The sequence below is a fragment of the Taudactylus pleione genome, unplaced genomic scaffold (assembly GCF_031769625.1).
Source record: "Taudactylus pleione unplaced genomic scaffold, aTauple2 ptg000671l, whole genome shotgun sequence".
Lineage (NCBI taxonomy): Eukaryota > Metazoa > Chordata > Amphibia > Anura > Myobatrachidae > Taudactylus > Taudactylus pleione.
The window spans coordinates 8,301,314-8,325,977 of record NW_028285073.1 but is presented as its reverse complement, the minus strand read 5'-3'; the positions used below and the strand labels follow the sequence as shown (position 1 = coordinate 8,325,977).

General features: G+C 48.3%; 1 protein-coding gene across 2 annotated transcripts in view; it reads left to right on the top strand.

Moving 5' to 3' along the window:
* Positions 1 to 24,664, top strand: part of LOC148478227 (uncharacterized) — a 198,582-nt gene that overhangs the window by 90,781 nt on the left and 83,137 nt on the right. For both annotated transcript variants that reach the window (XM_088455750.1, XM_088455749.1), the window contains exons 12-13: positions 20,884 to 21,018; positions 21,439 to 21,540. In XM_088455750.1, the coding sequence (XP_088311876.1) occupies positions 20,884 to 21,018; positions 21,439 to 21,540 (237 nt within the window). The remainder of the gene's footprint in view (positions 1 to 20,883; positions 21,019 to 21,438; positions 21,541 to 24,664) is intronic.

Below are 24,664 nucleotides of genomic sequence, written 5' to 3'. Positions count from 1 at the left end.
CATTCAGCCACCCTTTGTTCCACCTGTGGCACCTTGGGATTTGGCTGTGGTCTTGAGGGCTCTCCAGGGACCGCCGTTTGAACCACTGGGATCAGTGGACCTTAAATGGCTAACAGCTAAGACTGTTTTCCTTCTGGCCATCGCTTCGGCCAGAGGTGTTTCTGATTTAGGGGCTCTTTCTTGTAGACCCCCTTTCTTGATTTTTCATGGGAGCAGGGCAGTGCTGCGCACTCGTCCTGAATTTTTGCCCAAAGTTGTTTCCCGGTTTCACATTAACGAAGAAATCGTTGTGCCGGCCTTTAACTCACCTGGTCTTTCAGTGGGTGAGGCCACTTTGGATGTGGTGCGGGCCTTAAGAACTTATGTTGACCGCAATTCTTCATTTATTAAGTCGGACGCCTTGTTTCTACTTCAGGGTCCATAGGGGGTCCACAGGGTTGACCTTGGGGTATAGGTTGGGAACCAAATCCGGGCACCACGAAGTTAAAGCTTTTAGCTCCCAGGATGCACTTGGGTCCACTCTCCCTATAACCCCGCCCCCCAGCCAGAGGCACCTCAGTTTAAGTTGGTGCCCGGCCGGAGTCGGGTCACCGTTACTGCAGGGGGCTGCTTAGCAGCCCCTAAGCTTAAAATTTATTTTTAAAGAGTTTCATTTTATTATTTTTTACTACTCTTCAGAGCGGCAGCATCAGACTGTCCAATGGACGTCTAAGCTGCCGCTCCTAGACCCCGCCGGCACTGCGACGCCAGTACAGATCTGGGGATCGCAGCGGGACGCCAGATTCTGTACTATCCGGACTCTGGAGGAATCACTGGGCAGCTGCCGGATCAACGGGGACAGGTAAGTAGCGTGGTCACCGCTTGCGGTGACCCGCGTGTACATGCAGCCTTATGCCTCTGGTCTCTGGGGACAGACCGGAGGCGCTAGCGGTGGCGGCGGGCTCCCCCTCCATGGGGGCATACCCCGCGTGTCCACTAGCCCACCAGGGATTATAGCGGCAGCGGGAGCCGGCATCCCGGGGGGTTAATTGCTAGCCAGGGGAGGAAGCCTTCCCTGTCTAGCGGCTCCTCCCCTCAGCTCAGCGCGCCTTTCAATACTACAGTCTGGCGTTGCTGAGCTGCTTCCTCCGCGGGCCACGCTTCTTCTGAGGTCTCCAGCAGCCATTATCTCTCGGTGGTGCTGCAGAACTCCTAGGATGACAGTGAGCCCAGTCCCCCTGCGTACCTGGCCATTTTGGGTGAGTGTACACAGCGCTATAGCCTTCCCAGACACTGAATCTGGGCAGTTGAATGTAGCAACATTGTGCATATATTATATGTCATGCAAATGTATGTATATATATTTTTCTGCATTGTATGTGACTTATGCTAGTGCTGACTGTCTGCTTTTTCTCTCACCTGTCAGTTTATATCTATCCCTTTTCTTTATCTGCCCTAATACAGGTGTACCTGGGGTGGTTCTGAGACCTCACATATATATACTTGTTAATATTTGTGAGGTCTGTCACATACTGTTGCGTGCTGCACGTTGCCATATTTTAGATGGAACTGTGAGTTGCATACGCTGATAATGGGTCCCTGCAGCTAATCTTAGCGTCAGTCAGGACCGGTATGGCGCTGCTTAATATTTCCGTCAAGATAGTCAAATATATCTGACCAGGAGATTGCACACGATACTGCACCCATTAATGCAAGTCATAGCCTGCAGGTAGTAGTGCGGAGGATTTTAACTCAGAAAGGTTTATGTATGCTGCGCCATCTGGTGCCGGGCCCATTGCACGACCCCCTTAAAGGGCGGTTTATTTCTCAGGATCCTCTCCTTTGAGGATCGCCGGGCGGGCCCCATTGTCGTCACTCGCTTGGAGTTACTTCACCATACTGCCCTTTTCAACTCGGAGTATCTCGCAATTTCTTGCAATTTACCCCTGTGTCACAGACTATCGCTCCCTGCCGGGGTTTTTCACAGTACATGAATTACCTCCGATACCACATCGGTCTGTCATTCCCCTTGCAGGGATTACCACAACGGCCACCCTGGTGGATATCGTTTCTACGAAATACTAAATGGCGTAATATACGCCTTGTGGTTACTTCCCAGTGGCTCTGCCGTGAACTGGATGGTGTATTCGGCTCTTTCCCTCTCACATGGGGGGAGCCGATTTCAAGTATTATTATCCCTGCTTTAGGGCTGGTATCCAGGTTCATTCTGGATATAGAGAATGTCGATCCTGCACCTGTATCATACATTCCCCGTTTCTGCCCAGCGGGTGGATCTCATGGCGGGAGTCTGGCTGTCGCCAGATACGAGGAGTCACAAAGGCCTCCTGTTTCCCATTCCCTGAGGGTCCTCACAAGTAATGGAAATCTCCTTCTGGGGTGGATTTGTATGTTAATCGTCGGGTTACAGTCATTAATACGCCTCCCATCCCGGCCTGGACGGATTTTACGGATCTGTAGGTGGTAGCTTTGCCTGAAATCAATGTACTCGTTTTTCAGGGCCTGTTGCCCGTCCTACCATGGCCATCGCATGGTGATGCTTTTGTAACGTTTTTCCCCTCCAACACGTCTGGGGTTCAAATATCTTTTGCCGCTCACATAAAATATGCAGTGGTCATATGTGGGATTACCTACATTGGATGCCGGTCTTCTAACTTTCAGGGTTTCGGCTGCGACTGTATCCGCCGCAATACCCTATGGCTACGTTATGGGAAAGCAGAGGTGCAGACTCCTTCCATGGGGAAGATCTTGTTTGGTCCTGACCTTGACAAGATTGTTGCATCATTGGCAGTATCACTAATGGAGAGATACCGTCTTTAGCTACTCCCGCTACATTCGGACTAACTCTGTTAAGTCTTTTTGTCCTCAGGGTCAGCCTAAAGGCCTGTTTTTTCCTAGGCTGTCGGCCTCCACGGGTGCCACCATATCCAGTACCAAGCAGTCCTGGACTTCCGGACTACCCTGCTTCTACACCTGAGGATAAACCGTCAGCCTGACGGGACAGGTCTACATCTGGGGAATTCCAGAGTGAGGTACTGATTCTCAACGGCCTCTCATTGCTCAGGCGACCTCCTCACAGGCGTTGTTACACGGGCCCTTCTTCAGACCCGATCAGGGCCTTACAATCCCAGAAAGCTATACAGTCTTTGCGGTAAGCAGAGCTATTTCGGCCAGCCTCACTATCTCAGCGAGGGACTGGTTGTTCTACTTTCTTTCTGGGGCAGTGACCGACTGGTCCTCATTTGCCTATACTAAGTCTCAAATCCCTGAATCAGATTCGAAGGGTGCCTGGACTCAGGTGGAATCCTCCATGCTCCATCATCCGACGTTTGGAGCCTGGGGATTTTATGCTATATCTGAGTACTCAGGGTACGTACCTACGGGTACATACAGAGCACTCTCATCAGCATGGGATCAGGTTTGCTGTGCCACAGCAACACTTGTACGTTTCAGGCTCTGCCTTTTGGGACTGTCCTCAACTCCACCGGGGTTTACCAGCTTTATGGATTTTCTGACAGTTCACCTGTTCAGTGTATCCGAATGCTCCTTTCTCTGGACGGCCTCCTGCTTTTAGCAGGATCACCAAGGTACTTTACCGCCAGGTCAGGATAACCGTGGCTTCTTCTCGGCACAGATAATTAGTCAACGGAAAAAAACTCCTCTCTGCATCCCTCACAGGGTTTTCTTCATCTGGGAGCACTGCTGGATTCTCAGAATCTGAGAATTTTTCTGGCGTAAGACAAGATCTCTACTCTTCAACTTGGAGTGTGCGGATGTCTACGCAGTCGACATATGTCATTACTCTTTGTGATGCGCGGTCTACCAGAGTGTCTACCTCTTGGTAGGGTGGAATGTGCTCAGTTCCATTCCAGGCCTTGCCATAATTGACTCCTCTCCAGATGGATCGAGTTTTTTCCATCGGATCGCTGTTCGAATGATGATGCTTTCTCCAGAGGCGAGTCGGTCTCTGTCCAGGTGACTATGGCCATCTCGTCCAGGGTATTCTTTGCTACAGACAGTATCTGGTCCGCATTCGTGTCGGGGCAGTTGGACGTCTGTCGCTTCCGCCCTGCCACTTAACTTGTTGGTACTTTAGGCTGTCTTGGGCCTTCACTCTGGCCTAACCCATATGTCACGGTAAACCTGAATAGGTTCAGTCCGACAGTGTCACAACAGTGGCTTCCCTCTAGGCAACACTGGTAGTTGGGTGGCAATGACAGGAATGTCATACATTCTGACATAGTCCGAGAGTCTTCTCCTGGCCAACTCTGCAGTGTTCATTCCCGGAGCTCTCCATTGGGAAGCGGGCTTCCTCAGCCGTCACGACGTGCATCCCGGGGACTAGTCTCTTCTCCAAGAGAGGTTTCAACTCCTGGTGAGCAGAGGGGGTCTCCCTGAGGTGATTGATCCTCATGGCCTTCTGACTCTATCACACATTACCGGTGTTACAGTCCAGCTCTAGGAGTACTGAAGCTACCTGCAGTGACTCTTTGTCAGTGAATTGGTCCTTCCACTTTGTGTACCTGTGTCCTCCGGTCTCCCTTCTTCCTCGAGGTCTTCGGAAGTTTAATTCGAGAGGGAGGGGCTTTCCTTCTGGGGGCTCCAGTTTTCGTCCCAGACATCACTGTTACTAAGATTTTCGGAGTCTCCTCATCGATGCTCCGTTCCTACTGCTTCGCTATCTGGACCTGTTGTCTCAGGGTCCTTGTTTTTCCCTGGACCTGGATCGTTTGTCTTTGACTGCGCCCCTACTGTGGTCCTAGGGCTTCCCTGGCTCTGTCTTCATTGAGATGTTTAGAGCAGATAGGCCAGACTTTGCTGGGATCTGCCACGGACTGTAGCATACATAATTCTTATGGTATTGTACCTGTCGATACGATCCTCCGGTGTCCAGGTTTTCCAGATATTCTGGCATTCCTTTCGGCTGGCTTGGGTTTCACCCTCGGCCTGGCCTTCCTGACAGTCTGGATCTCTACACTGTCGGTATGGTTACGATATGGAATTGCTCCACTCTGGTATCCAGTTCATCCTTTGGAGTGTTTTCTGGATTATGCCTCCATTTGTCCTCCCTAGGGACTCCTTGGGAGTTAGTAGTGGTTCTTTGTTCCCTCCGGGGACAGTCAATGGAACCGCTGGTTGTGATAGCCATTACATGGTCTATTGTTTAAGCTCTCTCTCTCTCTCAGGGTGTTTATATCAACCAGGAGAGTGTCTGAATTGGGAGCGTTCTCATGTGGCTCCCTCTTCTGGAGGGCATCATGTCAGGGTGTGAGTTGCTCTCGCCCTGTGTTTCTTCTTAGAGTGGTTTTTAGGTTCCATATTATTCTGGAACTTATGGTACGGCCATTCAGTCCCCAGTCCTCTCGGCTGGTGTGGCCTCATTGACTGTGGTCCGGCCTCTTTGGCTTTATGTGATCCGTTCAAGTTCCTTATGGAAATCGGACTCCTTATTGGTGGTCTGCGATTTCTGGTTTTCACAGGAAAGGATGGCCGGCCTATAATGAAATGTTGGCTGGATGGCCTCGTATGTCTTCCTCAGGGGCCTACCCATGGGTGGGCATTTCTGTCGTTGAGGCTTGTTTTTTCTCAGGCCATGTAACCCTCGTGGGTGGCTCGTTGTGGCGCTTCGGCTGTTTTGCCTTACTAGGTGTCCACGTGGTCTTCTGTCCACACCTTTTTAAGGTTCTAGGCATTGGTTTCCTTTGCCTCTCAGGATGCTTCCTTTTTGGCGACGGTTTCTCCTCTCAGCACAGGAGCGTCCCCACCCTTGGTTGAACTGCTTTGGGACATCCCCAAGGTCAACCCTGTGGACCCTGAAGTAGAAAACAAGAGATATGGTAAGAACTTACCTTTGTTATCTCTGTTTCTACGAAGTCCATAGGGTCCACAGGGCGCCTGCCCTGACGCACCTGGCTTCATATGGGCTGTGTTACTGGTCACCGGTTTCCCGTCTCCTTTTCTGTGAGTATGGTTATTGAGTGTTCCAGTTTTCTCTCTCTTTTTCTCTCCTCCTCCGGCCTTTGGCTACTTACAAACTGAGGTGCCTCTGGCTGGGGGGCGGGGTTATAGGGAGAGTGGACCCAAGTGCATCCTGGGAGCTAAAAGCTTTAACTGCGTGGTGCCCGGATTTGGTTCCCAACCTATACCCCAAGGTCAACCCTGTGGACCCTATGGACTTCGTAGAAACAGAGATAACAAAGGTTCTTACCATATCTCTTGTTTTGTCCTCTATGGCTTCCGTAAAAAGGGTTGGCCTGCTTCCAAACAAACTTTGGCATCTTGGATCCGTATGGCTATTTCTGAAGCTTATCTTCATGAAGGCCTGCCGGTTCCATCCTCTGTGAGGGTTCATTCCACTAGGTCTGTGGGTCCCTCGTGGGCAGCACATTGTGGTGCCTCTGCAGTCCAGATCTGCAAGGCTGCCACGTGGTCCTCTGTCCATACTTTTGTGAGGTATTATACGTTTGACACCTTTGCCTCTCAGGATGCTTCCTGCGGGCGGCGGATTCTCCTTTCAGCACAGGAGCGTCCCCACCCTTAAAGGATACTGCTTTGGGACATCCCCAAGGTATCCTGTGGATACCCTATGGACCCTGAAGTAGAAAATATGAGATATGGTAAGAACTTACCCTTGTTATCTCTATTTCTACGAAGTCCATAGGGTTCCACAGGACTCCCGCCCTGTCGCACCTGTGCTGCAGATGGGCTTTGCTCTGGTCACCGGTTTTTCCGTCTCCCTCTGGTGAGAATGTGATTCTTGTGTGTGTCCAGATCTTTTTTCTCTCTCTTCCTTCTCCTCCTCCGGCCTATGGCTTGGTACGTAACTGAGATGCCCTAGGCTCGGGAGCGGGGTATAGGAGGGGGACCCTAGTTTATCCTGGGAGGCTGAAAGCTTTAACTCTATGGTGCCTGATGCCTGACGTCATCACCTATACCTCAAGGTATCCTGTGGAACCCTATGGACTTCGTAGAAATAGAGATAACAAGGGTAAGTTCTTACCATATCTCATATTTTTTCACAACTCTCCAATGTAATAGGGTGTCTGTTCACTAAAACTCGCATTTTTCAGAGTTACTAAAACTCACCATTCTCAAACTCGCATCCAGATGTTTTCACATTGAAAACAATCAACTCGCCCAATGTAATAGAGTGTCTGTTTCAGACTCGCAAAAAAAAGATTACCAAAAGTCCCCAAATAATAGACCTGCTTCAGGCTAGCGAGTACATCCTGAGCAAGTCAGATTAACACAGAAACATGCACATATCCATGAGATATGTACATGTTTCTGTGTGTACTTATGTTAAATGTTTTTAAATAAAAAAAAATGACGTGCACCCCCTCCCCAAAAGAATAACCAGACCCGGGCTTTATAAAGCCTGTTCTGGTTCTAAAAATACAGGGGCCAAAATGCGTAGGGGGCCCCTGTATATTAAGAACCAGCACAGGGCTTTGTTGAGCTGGTGCTGGTTCTGGAAAATCAGGGGACAAAACGAGTAGGGGTCCCCTGAAAATTCCAGAACCAGCACCGAACTCTTTCTAGTGGGGGGATAATGCCACAGCCAGGGAAAACCTTTCACCGGTTTCCCCGGCCAAAGCATTATCCCTATCGCTAGTCAGTCCAGGCCAGGGATCCCTGGGGAGTTGGGTACCCCCCCAATAAAGGGGTACCCCTCTCCAGGGCACCCCAGGCCTAGACTGATAGCCCGAGGCTATCCCCGGCACCCTAGGACGGTGGGTGCCAGGTTGATAGTGTAAAGTGTAAAAATAAATTTTCCATATTGTCTTTATTTGTAGAACCACAAGTACCAGCAAGCCTCCCCTGCATGCTGGTATTTGGAGAACCACAAATACCAGCATCACGGGCCCGCTGGCACTTGTAGTTCCACAACTAAAGAAATACGTAAATAAACAAACATACACCGTGAAAGTAAAATTTTAATAAAACATACATGCACACGCACACTCACACATACTCACCTAGTATCCGAAGTAATCCATAGGGGCGTACCTGAAAAAAAAAATTCCATTCTCACCTCTCCTATGCGTCGATCACGTCCACTGGCAATCCAGGGGTTAAAATAAAAAAAACGCAAAAACCCGATCCATGCCGGACACAGCAAAGGTATGTGTGTACTAGGGGTGTGCACCGGCCACTTTTCGTGTTTTGTGTTTTGGTTTTGGATCTGGATCTTTCTTCGTGTTTTGGATCTGGATTGGTTTTGCCAAAACCACCCTTCCGTGTTTTGGGTTCTGGGTTTTGTGTTTTGGATCTGTATTTTTTTTAAAAAAAGCATAAAAACAGCTAAAATCACAGAATTTGTTGGTTTCTCTGCTCCTATGCTATTATTAACCTCAATAACCTTAATTTCCACTCATTTCCAGTCTATTCTGAACACCTCACACCTCACAATAGTGTTTTCATGTCCAAAAGGTTGCACCGAGGTAGCTGGATGACTATGCTAAGCGACACGAGTGGGCGGCACAAACACGTGACCCATCTAGGAGTGACACTGCAGTGGCAGACAGGATGGCAGTTAGAAAAACTAGGCCCCAAACTGTACATAATGCAAAGAAAAAAAGAGGTGCAAGATGGAATTGTCCTTGGGCCCTCCCACCCACCCTTATGTTGTATAAACAGGACATGCACACTTTAACAAATCAATCATTTCAGCGCCAGGGTCTGCCACACAACTGTGGCTGAAATGATTGGTTCGTTTGGGCCCCCACAAAACAAGCTGGCAATTAATGTGTCCCTGCACAAACTGGCTCTACGGAGGCAAGATGTCATCCTCATCCTCCTCATCCACCGATTCCTCACCCTCTTCAGTGTGTACATCCTCATCCTCACAGAGTATTAATTCGTCCCTGCTGGAACCACAGGTCCCTCTGTACGTTCTGGAGGCTGGTCTCCCTGGAAGAGTTGATAATTCATTTTATGAACATCATCTTCTCCACATTTTGTGGAAGCAACCTCCTACGCCTTTCGCTGACAAGGTTCCCGGCTGCACTAAACACTCTTTCGGAGTACACACTGGAGGGGGGGCAACTCAGGTAAAATAGAGCCAGTTTGTACAGGGACCTCCAAATTGCTTCTTTTTCCTGCCAGTACAGGTACGGACTGTCTGACATGCCTACTTGGATGCTGTCACCGATGTAATCCTTTAACAGACAGACGCACGCTTGTCGCTGCTGCTTTGAGGATTCAAGTGCGGCTACAGCCCACACAATTCACAAAGACAGAAAAAAAAAAAGAATATTTTTATTGTTTGTGGAGCACACTTTGAGGGTTACACCACCCTTTAACAGACAGACGCACGCTTGTCGCTGCTGCTTTGAGGATGCAAGTGCGGCTACAGCCCACACAATTCACAAAGACAGAAAAAAGAAGAAGAATATTTTAATTGTTTGTGTAGAACACTTTGAGGTGTCACCACCCTTTAACAGACAGACGCACGCTTGTCGCTGCTGCTTTAAGGATGCAGGTGCGGCTACAGCCCACACATTTCACAAAGACCGAAAAAAAAAAGAACAATATTTTAATTGTTTGTGTAGAACACTTTGAGGTGTCATCACCCTTTAACAGACAGACGCACGCTTGTCGCTGCTGCTTTAAGGATGCAGGTGCGGCTACAGCCCACACAATTCACATAGACAGAAAAAAAAAGAACAATATTTTAATTGTTTCTGTAGCACACTTTGAGGGTGTCACCACCCTTTAACAGACAGACGCACGCTTGTCGCTGCTGCTTTGAGGATGCAAGTGTGGCTACATCGCACACAAGTCACAAACACATTAAAAAAATAGTTTTTTATTTTTTGGAACACTTTGAGAGTTACACCACCCTTTAACAGACAGACGCACGCTTGTCGCTGCTGCTTTAAGGATGCAGGTGCGGCTACAGCCCACACATTTCACAAAGACCGAAAAAAAAAGAACTATATTTTAATTGTTTGTGTAGAACACTTTGAGGGTGTCACCACCCTTTAACAGACAGACGCACGCTTGTCGCTGCTGCTTTAAGGATGCAGGTGCGGCTACAGCCCACACAATTCACAAAGACAGAAAAAAGAACAATATTTTAATTGTTTGTGTAGCACACTTTGAGGGTGTCACCACCCTTTAACAGACAGACGCACGCTTGTCGCTGCTGCTTTAAGGATGCAGGTGCGGCTACAGCCCACACAATTCACAAAGACAGAAAAAAGAACAATATTTTAATTGTTTGTGTAGCACACTTTGAGGGTGTCACCACCCTTTAACAGACAGACGCACGCTTGTCGCTGCTGCTTTAAGGATGCAGGTGCGGCTACAGCCCACACAATTCACAAAGACAGAAAAAAAAAGAACAATATTTTAATTGTTTGTGTAGCACACTTTGAGGGTGTCACCACCCTTTAACAGACAGACGCACACTTGTCGCTGCTGCTTTAAGGATGCAGGTGCGGCTACAGCCCACACAATTCACAAAGACAGAAAAAAAAAGAACAATATTTTAATTGTTTGTGTAGCACACTTTGAGGGTGTCACCACCCTTTAACAGACAGACGCACGCTTGTCGCTGCTGCTTTGAGGATGCAGGTGGAATCTAGACGGGATTTGGAACCGAGGACACACTAACTCCATCAATTGTCTAAATCCCACTGCACTAATGTCGGATACCGGACGCACGTCTAACACCAACATAGCAGTCAAGGCCTCAGTTATACGTTTTGCTTCAGGATGACTGCTGTCGTACTTCATCCTCATCGCTAGGGACTGTTGGAGGGTCAATTGTTTAGTAAAAGTAGTGATGTTCCTACTTCCTCTCTGGGATGATGAACAACTCCCAGCAGCAGCAACAGCACTAGGAGGAAGAGGTTCTTGATCTTTCCCTATTTTATTTTTATCGGAGAAAGTTTGGTCCTCCATTTATGTTATATTGATATATATACGTGCGGCTAAAGCGCACACAAACACAGAAAATATTATTTTATTTTTGCTGGAGAGTAGTGCACTTTGTGGGTTACACCACCCTTTAAGAAATGAGCCAGCCGGCTCTTTACTTATGGGACACAGGCGCACGCTTGGCGCTGCTCCTTTGTTGATGCACGTGCAGCCACAGTGCACACAATTCACAAACACAGAAAATAATTTTTTTTTTGGTTTGGACTGGAGTGTACTTTCGGGGGTTACAGCACCCTTAACGGTCAAGCCAGCCGGCCCTTTACTTATGACACAGGCGCACGCTTGGCACTACTTTGTTGATGCACGTGCGGCTACTGCGCACACAATTCACAAACACAGAAAATAATTTTTTTTTTGGTTTGGACTGGAGTGTACTTTCGGGGGTTACAGCACCCTTAACGGTCAAGCCAGCCGGCCCTTTACTTATGACACAGGCGCACGCTTGGCACTACTTTGTTGATGCACGTGCGGCTACTGCGCACACAATTCACAAACACAGAAAATAATTTTTTTTTTGGTTTGGACTGGAGTGTACTTTCGGGGGTTACAGCACCCTTAACGGTCAAGCCAGCCGGCCCTTTACTTATGACACAGGCGCACGCTTGGCACTACTTTGTTGATGCACGTGCGGCTACTGCGCACACAATTCACAAACACAGAAAATAATTTTTTTTTTGGTTTGGACTGGAGTGTACTTTCGGGGGTTACAGCACCCTTAACGGTCAAGCCAGCCGGCCCTTTACTTATGACACAGGCGCACGCTTGGCACTACTTTGTTGATGCACGTGCGGCTACTGCGCACACAATTCACAAACACAGAAAATAATTTTTTTTTTGGTTTGGACTGGAGTGTACTTTCGGGGGTTACAGCACCCTTAACGGTCAAGCCAGCCGGCCCTTTACTTATGACACAGGCGCACGCTTGGCACTACTTTGTTGATGCACGTGCGGCTACTGCGCACACAATTCACAAACACAGAAAATAATTTTTTTTTTGGTTTGGACTGGAGTGTACTTTCGGGGGTTACAGCACCCTTAACGGTCAAGCCAGCCGGCCCTTTACTTATGACACAGGCGCACGCTTGGCACTACTTTGTTGATGCACGTGCGGCTACTGCGCACACAATTCACAAACACAGAAAATATTTTTTTTTTAGGTTTGGACTGGAGTGTACTTTCGGGGGTTACAGCACCCTTTAACGGTCAAGCCAGCCGGCCCTTTACTTATGACACAGGCGCACGCTTGGCACTACTTTGTTGATGCACGTGCGGCTACTGTGCACACAATTCACAAACACAGAAAATAATTTTTTTTTTGGTTTGGACTGGAGTGTACTTTCGGGGGTTACAGCACCCTTAACGGTCAAGCCAGCCGGCCCTTTACTTATGACACAGGCGCACGCTTGGCACTACTTTGTTGATGCACGTGCGGCTACTGCGCACACAATTCACAAACACAGAAAATAATTTTTTTTTTGGTTTGGACTGGAGTGTACTTTCGGGGGTTACAGCACCCTTAACGGTCAAGCCAGCCGGCCCTTTACTTATGACACAGGCGCACGCTTGGCACTACTTTGTTGATGCACGTGCGGCTACTGCGCACACAATTCACAAACACAGAAAATAATTTTTTTTTTGGTTTGGACTGGAGTGTACTTTCGGGGGTTACAGCACCCTTAACGGTCAAGCCAGCCGGCCCTTTACTTATGACACAGGCGCACGCTTGGCACTACTTTGTTGATGCACGTGCGGCTACTGCGCACACAATTCACAAACACAGAAAATAATTTTTTTTTTGGTTTGGACTGGAGTGTACTTTCGGGGGTTACAGCACCCTTAACGGTCAAGCCAGCCGGCCCTTTACTTATGACACAGGCGCACGCTTGGCACTACTTTGTTGATGCACGTGCGGCTACTGCGCACACAATTCACAAACACAGAAAATATTTTTTTTTTAGGTTTGGACTGGAGTGTACTTTCGGGGGTTACAGCACCCTTTAACGGTCAAGCCAGCCGGCCCTTTACTTATGACACAGGCGCACGCTTGGCACTACTTTGTTGATGCACGTGCGGCTACTGCGCACACAATTCACAAACACAGAAAATAATTTTTTTTTTGGTTTGGACTGGAGTGTACTTTCGGGGGTTACAGCACCCTTAACGGTCAAGCCAGCCGGCCCTTTACTTATGACACAGGCGCACGCTTGGCACTACTTTGTTGATGCACGTGCGGCTACTGCGCACACAATTCACAAACACAGAAAATAATTTTTTTTTTGGTTTGGACTGGAGTGTACTTTCGGGGGTTACAGCACCCTTAACGGTCAAGCCAGCCGGCCCTTTACTTATGACACAGGCGCACGCTTGGCACTACTTTGTTGATGCACGTGCGGCTACTGCGCACACAATTCACAAACACAGAAAATAATTTTTTTTTTGGTTTGGACTGGAGTGTACTTTCGGGGGTTACAGCACCCTTAACGGTCAAGCCAGCCGGCCCTTTACTTATGACACAGGCGCACGCTTGGCACTACTTTGTTGATGCACGTGCGGCTACTGCGCACACAATTCACAAACACAGAAAATAATTTTTTTTTTGGTTTGGACTGGAGTGTACTTTCGGGGGTTACAGCACCCTTAACGGTCAAGCCAGCCGGCCCTTTACTTATGACACAGGCGCACGCTTGGCACTACTTTGTTGATGCACGAGCGGCTACTGCGCACACAATTCACAAACACAGAAAATAATTTTTTTTTTGGTTTGGACTGGAGTGTACTTTCGGGGGTTACAGCACCCTTAACGGTCAAGCCAGCCGGCCCTTTACTTATGACACAGGCGCACGCTTGGCACTACTTTGTTGATGCACGTGCGGCTACTGCGCACACAATTCACAAACACAGAAAATATTTTTTTTTTAGGTTTGGACTGGAGTGTACTTTCGGGGGTTACAGCACCCTTTAACGGTCAAGCCAGCTGGCCCTTTACTTATGACACAGGCGCACGCTTGGCACTACTTTGTTGATGCACGTGCGGCTACTGCGCACACAATTCACAAACACAGAAAATAATTTTTTTTTTGGTTTGGACTGGAGTGTACTTTCGGGGGTTACAGCACCCTTAACGGTCAAGCCAGCCGGCCCTTTACTTATGACACAGGCGCACGCTTGGCACTACTTTGTTGATGCACGTGCGGCTACTGCGCACACAATTCACAAACACAGAAAATAATTTTTTTTTTGGTTTGGACTGGAGTGTACTTTCGGGGGTTACAGCACCCTTAACGGTCAAGCCAGCCGGCCCTTTACTTATGACACAGGCGCACGCTTGGCACTACTTTGTTGATGCACGTGCGGCTACTGCGCACACAATTCACAAACACAGAAAATAATTTTTTTTTTGGTTTGGACTGGAGTGTACTTTCGGGGGTTACAGCACCCTTAACGGTCAAGCCAGCCGGCCCTTTACTTATGACACAGGCGCACGCTTGGCACTACTTTGTTGATGCACGTGCGGCTACTGCGCACACAATTCACAAACACAGAAAATAATTTTTTTTTTGGTTTGGACTGGAGTGTACTTTCGGGGGTTACAGCACCCTTAACGGTCAAGCCAGCCGGCCCTTTACTTATGACACAGGCGCACGCTTGGCACTACTTTGTTGATGCACGAGCGGCTACTGCGCACACAATTCACAAACACAGAAAATATATTATTTTTTTAGCACTTGGGGGGAGCACCCCTGATGGACAGAGCACCCCCTGGACAACACTGCAGCACTCCTTTAGGACTGGGACACTGCACAGGACTTTGGAGTGGACACAGCCCCTATTAACAACAGCAGCACAGCACAACACAGCCAGCCCCTATGGACTTTGAAGTAGTGGACAACAGCAGCACTACACTACACTACACTACACAGCCCTAACTCCCACCCTCCCTCTTCACTGTCCACAGCCGAGTGAGAAAATGGCGCCGACGTGGGTACCTTATATAGGATCCAAAACCCGCGAGACTCGGAAGGCGGGATGATGACGTTTTGCCTCGATTTCAGATCCGAGTCAGGCGGGAAAAGTCGAGCCTGATTCGGATCGGACTCGGATCGGGGGGGCTCGGGGGGGTTCGGATTTCAGAAATCCGAACCCGCTCACCCCTAGTGTGTACACATACCTTGGCTCCGCGTAAATGACCGGGGCACACGTGTACCCCGTCAGTGAAGGGGCCGCCAGCCAATCAGGGAGCATCTCCGTCGGAGCAGCTCCCTGATTAGCTGAATGCGGCCAGCCTGTGTGTCCCATAGACTTCAATGGTGAGAATCCCCATTGAAGTCTATGGTGGGAACCGCTACATAGTAGCCGCAAAATTAATTGAGGTTAATCTTGTAGTTACATCAATGATACAATTTCGCGACATTGTATCATTGATGTACAAACTTTTTAAAAGTGCGAGAAAGTGCGAGTTTGTACTGTTACTAAAACAGACTAACTATTACATTTGGCCCTATATATTTTTTGTATCAAAGTTGTGAGATTTACATTTTTTACACTATCGTCAAGACTCTTTGAGGATCGATTTATCATCCAGTATATTTTATATATATTTTTCATTTTCTATTTTTAATTTTATGGTCATTTATATTTTTTCTTTTTAGACCTAATGAGACTCTATACAAAGACACAAATTTTTTTTCTACAACTCAGAGACTATTTAAGACTATTCTGATCTAGATCACTCTCCATCATCCTTTTTATCTTTATTTATGTGTTGATTTATTTGCCGATTTATAAGATACATCTTCCAACAATTATTTTATTGTTTTTTAATAATTATTGATTTATGCTGTGGAGTTAATAAATGTGTATATTTACATTGATATCTCTACACTTCATGTGCCGCAGCTCCAAATCTTTTAGCGCTCCCACACCTCCTTAAACAGTCTTTGGAAGAAAGTACTGTTTAACTAAAACAAATAGATGGTCATATAGAACAAAAAAACAACAAAAAGGTGTATGTCTAAGTACATGTGATAGGGAATACAGGGCCTGATTCAGAGCCGGACGCTCTGACCAGAGCACTCGCTCTGAATCCGGTCCGGGCTACCTAAAATTGGAGCGGCCTCTTGGACGCTCGCATAGCTGTGGGTTACCACCCACAGCTTATGCGAGCGTCCATGATGATGGTCGCGATGGTCAAGACCATCGCGACCATCGGGCTTGCGACGAGACCCTGCGGTAGGGTCTCGTTGCCGCAAGCCCTGGAGTGATTTTTGCTCTATCAGAGCCAAAATCACACCCACTGACATCACTAGTGATGTCAGTGGGGCCGGACCCAGACGGCAGGCGTTCCCATGGGAACACCTCCATCTGGCAGCCATGCCCCCGGCACGCCCACCAAAGGGGGCATGCTGTCACCATCGACAGCACGCCCCCTTTGGTGCGAGACCCCGAGCGACGGCTTCCCCGTCGCTCGCCGGGTCTCGCGCATGCGCACGACGGAGCTCCCTCCGTCGTGAGCGGGTCTGAATGAGACCCACTGGGACAGGAACTGAAGTGAATGGCTAAATATTCTCTGTAAAGCAACAACACAAAAAACACGCACCTGGGTGCCGGTCTGGCTTAGACTGCAGCTTCCTATTATGAGGAAGGGCTTAACCTCAACTGCAGAAAGCAAAAGAGGTGGCATTTACAGATCTATGTGTGACTGGATTTCTATTTTTCAACCTTGGTGGAAGAAATATACATTAGAAGGAGCTTTGATGAATGACTGGACCACTATCTAATATGCAAAGCAGATAATCATGATAGGGGGGATGTTTAGGCCCTAAATACCTACTTTGGTGAGGTGGTTTTATGCTTATCCATAATACATATAAGTAATAGAAAACGCCATAATTTTGCCATTCTAGAAGATCCCATCCAAAGTAAGCATGAGGGAGAGGGGAGAGGGGCAGTGATGCAGGAGGAGGGGGTGCAAGAGAGAGAGTGTCACGCCCTGGTTAAGATTATTCTCCGCCACGAGATTAGAAGACGTGGACCCAGGTTGAGGAGGGAGCAGGAGGTGTGGGGCCTGGATTAGTGTCTTCATCATCCACCAGTACCAGATGTTGGCGAGACCTGACCAAAGGCTCGGAGTCTAACCTACTGGGAGGTGTTCACCGGTGACCCCTCCAAGAGGGATTTGGGCTTAAGCTGCACCCAGTAGGCAGGGCGCTGTCCTTTGGTCAGGTATCCGGCACGAGTGGGAAAAAATGGAAGAACACTACCACAGGGCAAGCACAGGAGAAAGAGATTGGAGGATTGTACTGAAGTGATGTACAGTCGCAATGCTGGCACAGGAGATGGTATAATGAGCGGGTTCTTGGATGATGTACTAAGTACACACACTGTGGCCTCAGACGCAGCACAGGAGAATGGTATCACAAGATGGTACTTGAATGCTGTACTAAGTACAAACTGTGTGGCCTCAGATGCAGCACAGGAGAATGGTATCACAAGATGGTACTTGAATGCTGTACTAAGTACACACACTGTGGCCTCATATGCAGCACAGGAGAATGGTATCACAAGATGGTACTTAAATGATGAACTCAGTACACACGCTGAGGATACAGCCGCAGAGCTAGCACAGAAGATGACTCTTAATAGATTTTACTCAGAAGACATACTGAGTACACACACCGTGGAAAACACTAGGAACAAGTCACTAGAAGGAACGGAGTATGGAACCTGGAACGCTGCAACAGCAAGTTAACACTGGAAGTAACGACGTTGTACAGGCAACTTCCTGTTGTCCAGAGCCCGGTTATATACCCTAAGGTAGCAGTCCATTGGAGGACACTGTCAGCTGACCCCAACCTACGCTACCATTGGGTAAAGGGTTAGTAAGGTGAAAACAGACTGTCATGGCTGCGTCCATGACGGTAACCGTAGAAACCACATCACGGAGCGAGCACATGGATGTCTTAGCGGACCCCGGGTATAAACCTCAGCGCCTCACTTGCCGCCGCACCTGGCGTCTGACTGCTCTAGAGATCAGGGGAAGCCGGCGCTGAGGTGAGTATGCTCTAGAGATCAGGGGAAGCCTGCGCTGAGGTGAGTAACGGCCGATCCTAGGCCACAACCTGACAGAGAAATGGCAGGAGAGAGAGATGGCAGGAGAAAGAGACAGAGAGATGGCAGGAGAAAGAGAGAGCTGGCAGGAGAAACAGAGAGATGGGAGGAGAGAGAGAGAGATGGCTTAGAAAGAGAGAGATGGGAGGAGAGAGAGATGGCAGGAGAGAGAGAGGTGGTTTAGAAAGAGAGCTGGCAGGGAGAGAGAGAGATGGCAGGGAGAGAGGTGGCTTAGAAAGAGAGAGCTGGCAGGGAGAGAGAAATGGCAGGGAGAGAGATGGCTTAGAAAGAGAGATGGCAGGGAGAGAGAGATGGCTTAGAAAGAGAGAGCTGGCAGGGAGAGAGATGGCTTAGAAAGAGAGAGATGGGAGGAGAGAGAGATTGCAGGGAGAGATTGCAGGGAGAGAGAGATTGCAGGGAGAGAGATGGCAGGGAGAGAGAGAGATGGCAGGGAGAGAGAGATTGCAGGGAGAGAGAGATGGCTTAGAAAGAGAGAGATGGGAGGAGAGAGAGAGATGGCGTAGAAAGAGAGATGGCTTAGAAAGAGAGAGATGGCAGGGAAAGAGAGAAAGATGGCTTAGAAAGAGAGATGAGAGGAGAGAGAGATGGCAGGAAGAGAGGGAGATGGGTGTAAGAGATGGGAGGGACAGGGAGATGGGTGTAAGAGATGGGAGGGACAGGGAGATGGGTGTAAGAGATGGGAGGGAGATGGGTGTAAGAGATGGGAGGGAGATGGGTGTAAGAGATGGGAGGGACAGGGAGATGGGTGTAAGAGATCGGAGGGAGAGGGAGATGGGTGTAAGAGATGGAGAGAGTTGGGAGGAAGAAGGGAAGAGAGAAAGAAAAAAAGCTTGCGACGCTGTACTGAATAGCTAGGGACCCGGGGAGTGGACACCTTAATGTAGAGTCCATGCCTATACATATTAGGCAGCTGATCACAATATTTGTCTCATCAATGTATATTGGTGGATTCATTCACAAATAGCTTCTTGTTGTAGCAGGAAATGTATTGTTGCTGGCAGCCCGCACTTACCTTTTGTTGTGAGTTTCAAAATGGCTGCATGTGCAATCTGCAGGCTATGAATGGGCAGACTAGGTGGATGGACCAATTAGTCTTCACCTGCTCCTATAGGTTTATTTTATATTAAGAAGCTAGATTGTAACGGTAGTGGAAAACTTACAGGGTTTTACTGTGTCTTTATTTACATATATAAGATTTACTCAATATCCATGTATGTTTTCCCCATGTACTCATTAGATCTGCAGCTGTATAAGTCCCCAGCACAACTGCTTGGAGACTATTACATGGATCTATCGTCCTTTCTGTAAAAGTAAAAAGCTCTTCCTTTATATTACCTCTCAGTCTTCCTCATAGTGTCTCCTGGTTCTAGAAATCCTCCTCTTTTAAAAAAACATAGGGCCTCATTCAGAGGCGGTCGGAGGATGCAAGCGGTCGCTCAGAAACTGGGTGGCCGCTTGCATCCTGACCGCCCGCCTCTGTTGCGGTCGTTAGGCTGTGGGTTAACACCCACAGCTCTAACGACCGCTCGGGTGATGGTCGCGATGGTCATAGACCATCACGACCATCTGGGCTTACGACGAGACCCTAGGGTAGGGTCTCACTTGTCGTAAGCCCCGGAGAGCTTCTGGCTCTGTCAGAGCTGGAAGCTCTCCACTGACATCACTAGTGATGTCAGTGGGGCCTCCCCAAACGGCAGGCGTTCCCATGGGAACGCCTCCGTTCGGGCTGCCACCCCCCTGGCCCGCCTTCCAAACGGGGTGAGCTGTCAATCAACATCGACAGCTCGCCCCCTTTGGAAAGAGACCCGCTAGACCAGCGCTGTCGGTCGTAGCGGGTCTCACGCATGCGCACGAGGGAGCCGGCTCCCTCGTGCGCATGCGCACTGGCAAAACATCGAGGCGGTCGTAGACCGTATGGCCGCCTCTGAATAAGGTCCATACTTCTTTGCTGACCTCTATTAATACCGTTTTACATATTCTTCAATGTTTGTATCATATCTCAGGAAATATAGTGTTCATTTTAGCACCCTGCACCTGTCCCAACCCGTGCAGTTCCTCTTTCCTGCCTGGGGTGTCACTCTCTGCTCTGGTGCTTCTAGCACACTCAGCTGATGCAACAAACGGCTGAGATGAAGACCAGAGTGTGCTAGAAGCACCAGAGCAGAGAGCAACACCCCAGTCAGGGAAGAGGAACTGCGCCAGTTTGGACAGGTGCAGGGTGCTAGATTGAACACTAAGGAATAGATGCACCTTATTCCTGCTCCTTATTCCTCGTGCGATACAAGCAGCAGTCTACTGGCCCTTCTCACATCTCTGCTTATTGGAGACTATGGGGTCTATTTACTAAAGTGAGAGTTTTTAGAAGTGGGAGATGTTGTCCATAGCAACCAATCAGATTCTACGTAACATTTAACTAGCACCTTCTAGAAGATAATCACTAGAATCTGATTGGTTGCTATGGGCAACATCTCCACTTCTAAAAACTCTCACTTTAGTAAATATACCCCTATAACTTTCAGGTGCTTTTTCTCCGTTGTTGGTGATGCTACATCACCGATCATCCTGTATTCTGCTCTCAGATACTTCTGTCCCACATCATTTGCTTCAGTTTTATCTATTAAGTGAAAGATTCTACACTTTAGTATTTTCCTTCTATTTCCTATAAATCTCTAATATGTGTTCTTACACTGTCACCTGGGATGCCAGCCCTATTACACATCATTGTATTATTTGCAAATAGACCGAGCTTCCATATAAGCTGATAGTGATCTCACTGATGAATTTGTTTAATTTCCACCTTCTATTTTCCAGGGAAATTTTGGCTGGCCGACATCTGTTGTATGTAGCAATGGAGTATATGATATTGAATCACTGACTGAAGCTTTAAGGTCGGGTCCCTATGGAAGATGCGTCTATGAGTGCGACAATGATGTAGTCAGCAATCAGGTAACTATACAGTAAGTTGAAAAGAGATGTCTCCAGAACCTCAGGAAGATGAGGCACCTGCGTGTCGCTGTACGATACATTGCGCTGTCATATGGCAGATCAGGTGGTGTGTATGGCGGCGAGGTGTATCGTTACACCGCATCGCTCTGTCGTAACGTGTGTGCCCAGCTTTACAGACATGTAAAGTACATGTGTCGACATGTTAAATGTTGACCTTTTCAATGTGTTGGCCATTTAACCCTGTTGACCTCAATACATGTCTACAGAATGATGGCCGACCTAAAGCCATATTGACCTTCTGTATGTCAACCTTTTTAGTGTCGACCAAGCAATCGTATACCGGTTATATAGCACTGCAGAAGATATTTGTGTTGGCCTAGATGGATGAATGAGGCTATAACCCGTACTCTCCACCAATAGGTTGTGAACATGGAGTTTGAAGGGGGTCAGACAGCTGCATTTACAATGATGGCGTTTACACATGCCCTTGGTGCAAGAAGTACCACCATCTACGGGTCTAAGGTAGGTCGTCTATATGTCCTGTATTTTCCCACAAATGTCTATTGGCACGCCAGGTCCCATGAAACTCTACTAGTATCAGGCGTCTTTTTTTGCATCTTTATTTGCTGAGAATGTGTCTAAGTCACAATGTGGTGCGATTAGGACACACCAGCAGACTGCGCTGATTAATTTGATACGTGACACTCTGAGAAAATAGTTAGGGATAATCAGCTGAGAAATGCGTTATTGTCCAGCCTTTACTTTACCTTGGAGCAGAACGCAGGTGGCACACACTGACGACTGACGCACAATGGTGACTGACATTCGCTGTCTTTCATTCATCTTACCAGCAACATCTATTTGCATCCAAGCAGCTGCTATTGCCCTCAATGCGTAGCGTCCCGGATTGAGCTGACATCACCATATGTTGCCGGGAATATTACTGCCTCACAGCACAGCTCACCTTATTTCGGGCTGCTTTTCTATATCCAGGGAGATCCGAGTGGACACTACTAGTGTGCGGCAGACCTCTCCGGCACCCGTGGGAGAAGGCTGTTACTCTGTAGGAGGACAAGCCACTTCGTACAGCGACACTCACCCCTGGCTTAGCACAGCCCTCCTATACTACCAGGTGTCCTACCTCTACCTGCTTATCTGCGGATCTTACCACTATAGCTCACTGATCCTACAGCTATTTATTTCTGTGTGCCTCACAGGGAGAGCCTTCAACTCCATGGAGCAGTCCTACAACAGCACGTTATACCTATTAAAATCGAATACATAGGTACTGTGACTCAGGCTCCGTTTTCTACATAAGATTGTGACTTATGACTTTATCTATAGTGAGAGTGAGTCACATGTAGCCGATCATCTCTGACTTTTTACTAAGTGCTGGCTCTCATCTCACTGCTTTTGCACAGTTCTATTCAATATTGAGGGGTCTATTTACTAAGCAGTGTTAGGAGAAGTGAAAAGTGATAAGGTGCCAGCCAATCAGCTCCCAACTGTCATTTATCAAACACAGCCTGTGAGATGGCAGTTGAGAGCTGATTGGCTGGCTCCTTATCACTTTTCACTTCTCTTAACACTGCTTAGTAAATAGACCCCTTAAGCATTGTTTTTTTTTATCCATGCTGGTTTTTATGTATAGTTCTGTGGCCACTGTCGTTTTGAATGGGATTTATTGTATGTTGTCACCTATATATTGATGTATTGTATTCATGGATGTGTCTTATTGTTAAGACTATATTATTAAATTTTTAATTATTACAAGCGTTCCCAGTTCTTTTGCTTTGGTCTTACACTTGTATATCTGTGTGCGACTGCACACAAGTTCCATTGTGCTTCATATACAGACTCAGGTGCACACAGATATACAAGAGTCACATATAACATTACTCAGCACAGTCTGCTGGTGCGTCCTAGTCACATCACATTGCCACTTAGACACATTTTTGGCAAAAAAAGATGCCTGACGCTACCAGAGTAGCACAGGACCTGGCAGCTCACTCACGCCAGGCAAGTCGTGCTGCATGGCGTATTGAGGTTAGATGTATAAGGACAAATCTGTAAGGTGGATGGTATGGCCAGGGAGATGCTGAAACCACATTGGTATCATGTTATTTAGTGCACAGTGATGGGAGCCCTGTTCTGTTAAACGCCTTTCACACGGCCATCCAGCAACCCAGGTTATTGCACATGAACCCGCAGCAAACCCGGGTTACTGTGCAGTGTGAAAGGGCATTATTGCCGGGCCGGGCCACTGGTCTGAAAGGGGTCTCAGACGGGTCGCACCTGGGATGGACGCGTGTACAAATTCCAGATGCGACCTGCCATTTGCAATGTGAAAGGGGTATGAGTCTTTATGCACAATCAGAGGTCACGATCCATGACTGGCTTTCCTAAGGGGCTCATTGTGGCTGCAGAGCCTAAAACTTGTGGCCATCAGACCCCCTCACATGGGAAAGCAGAGGGTGATGACAAACTTACTTAGGTTAATATCTAGGTTAAAGGTTATTTGGCAGTTGGCATAGTGGTTAACATTACTGCCTCACAACACTGAGGTCTTGGAATTGATTCCCACCTAGGTCCTATCCATGTAGAGTTTGTCTGTTCTCCCCTTGTTTGCATAGGTTTCCTCCAGGTGTTCCTGCATTGTCCTATACGCTAAAAACACAATGGGGGGAATTCAATTCAACGCGATGTTGAATAGCCGCGGGAGGGAGCTCCTGCAGCTATTCAATACACCGCGCTGTTTGGGCGCACTAAGGATTTCTTCTCACACCCCCCTGGGAATGCGAGGAGAATCCGACAAAAGTGCCGGGCACTTTGGTCAGAGAATGCCGGTTAACGCGCCTTAACACCCTTGCTAAGGCACGATAGGCGCGATAACCGGAATTCTCCGACCATACAGCGCGGTGTATTGAATAGCTGCGGGAGCTCCCTTCCGCGGCTATTCAACATCGCGTTGAATTGAATTCCCCCAATGGTAGGTGATTTGGTTTCTGACACCTTATGCTGGGTACACACTGACAGATACATTGGCCGATCAACTGATCGGCCAATTTCTACTTCAGGGTCCATAGGGGGTCCACAGGGTTGACCTTGGGGTATATCTGGATCCACGGGAACCACGCAGTTAAAGCTTTGCTGCTCCCAGGATGCACTTGTGTCCGTCCTCCTCTATACCCCGCCCCCGAGCCACAGCACCTCAGTTTTAGTTGGTGCCCGTCCGGAGTCGGGTCACCCTGGGCAGTGTGGCTACATAAGCAGCCCCTAAGCTTTTATTTTTATTTTTAAAAGAAGATTTTATTTATTTATTTTTACTATCTTCAGAGCGGCAGCATCAGACTGTCCATCTGGACGTCCACGCTGCTGCTCCAACAGCCCTGCTGGCGCTGCGACACCAGTATTGATCTGGGGATCGCAGCGGGACCCCGGAGTCAGTACTAGCGTGGCTCCGGGACCTCCCACTGACTGCTGCCGGACGCACGGGGCCAGGCAAGCCGCGTGCAGCGCTTTGCGCTGTGCGCGGGGGATAACAATGCAGTTTTTAGCCGCCGGTCTCTGGGGACAGACCGGCGGCACTAGTAGCGGCGGCGGGCTCCCCCTCTTCAGGAATACCCCGCGTGACCGCTGGACCACC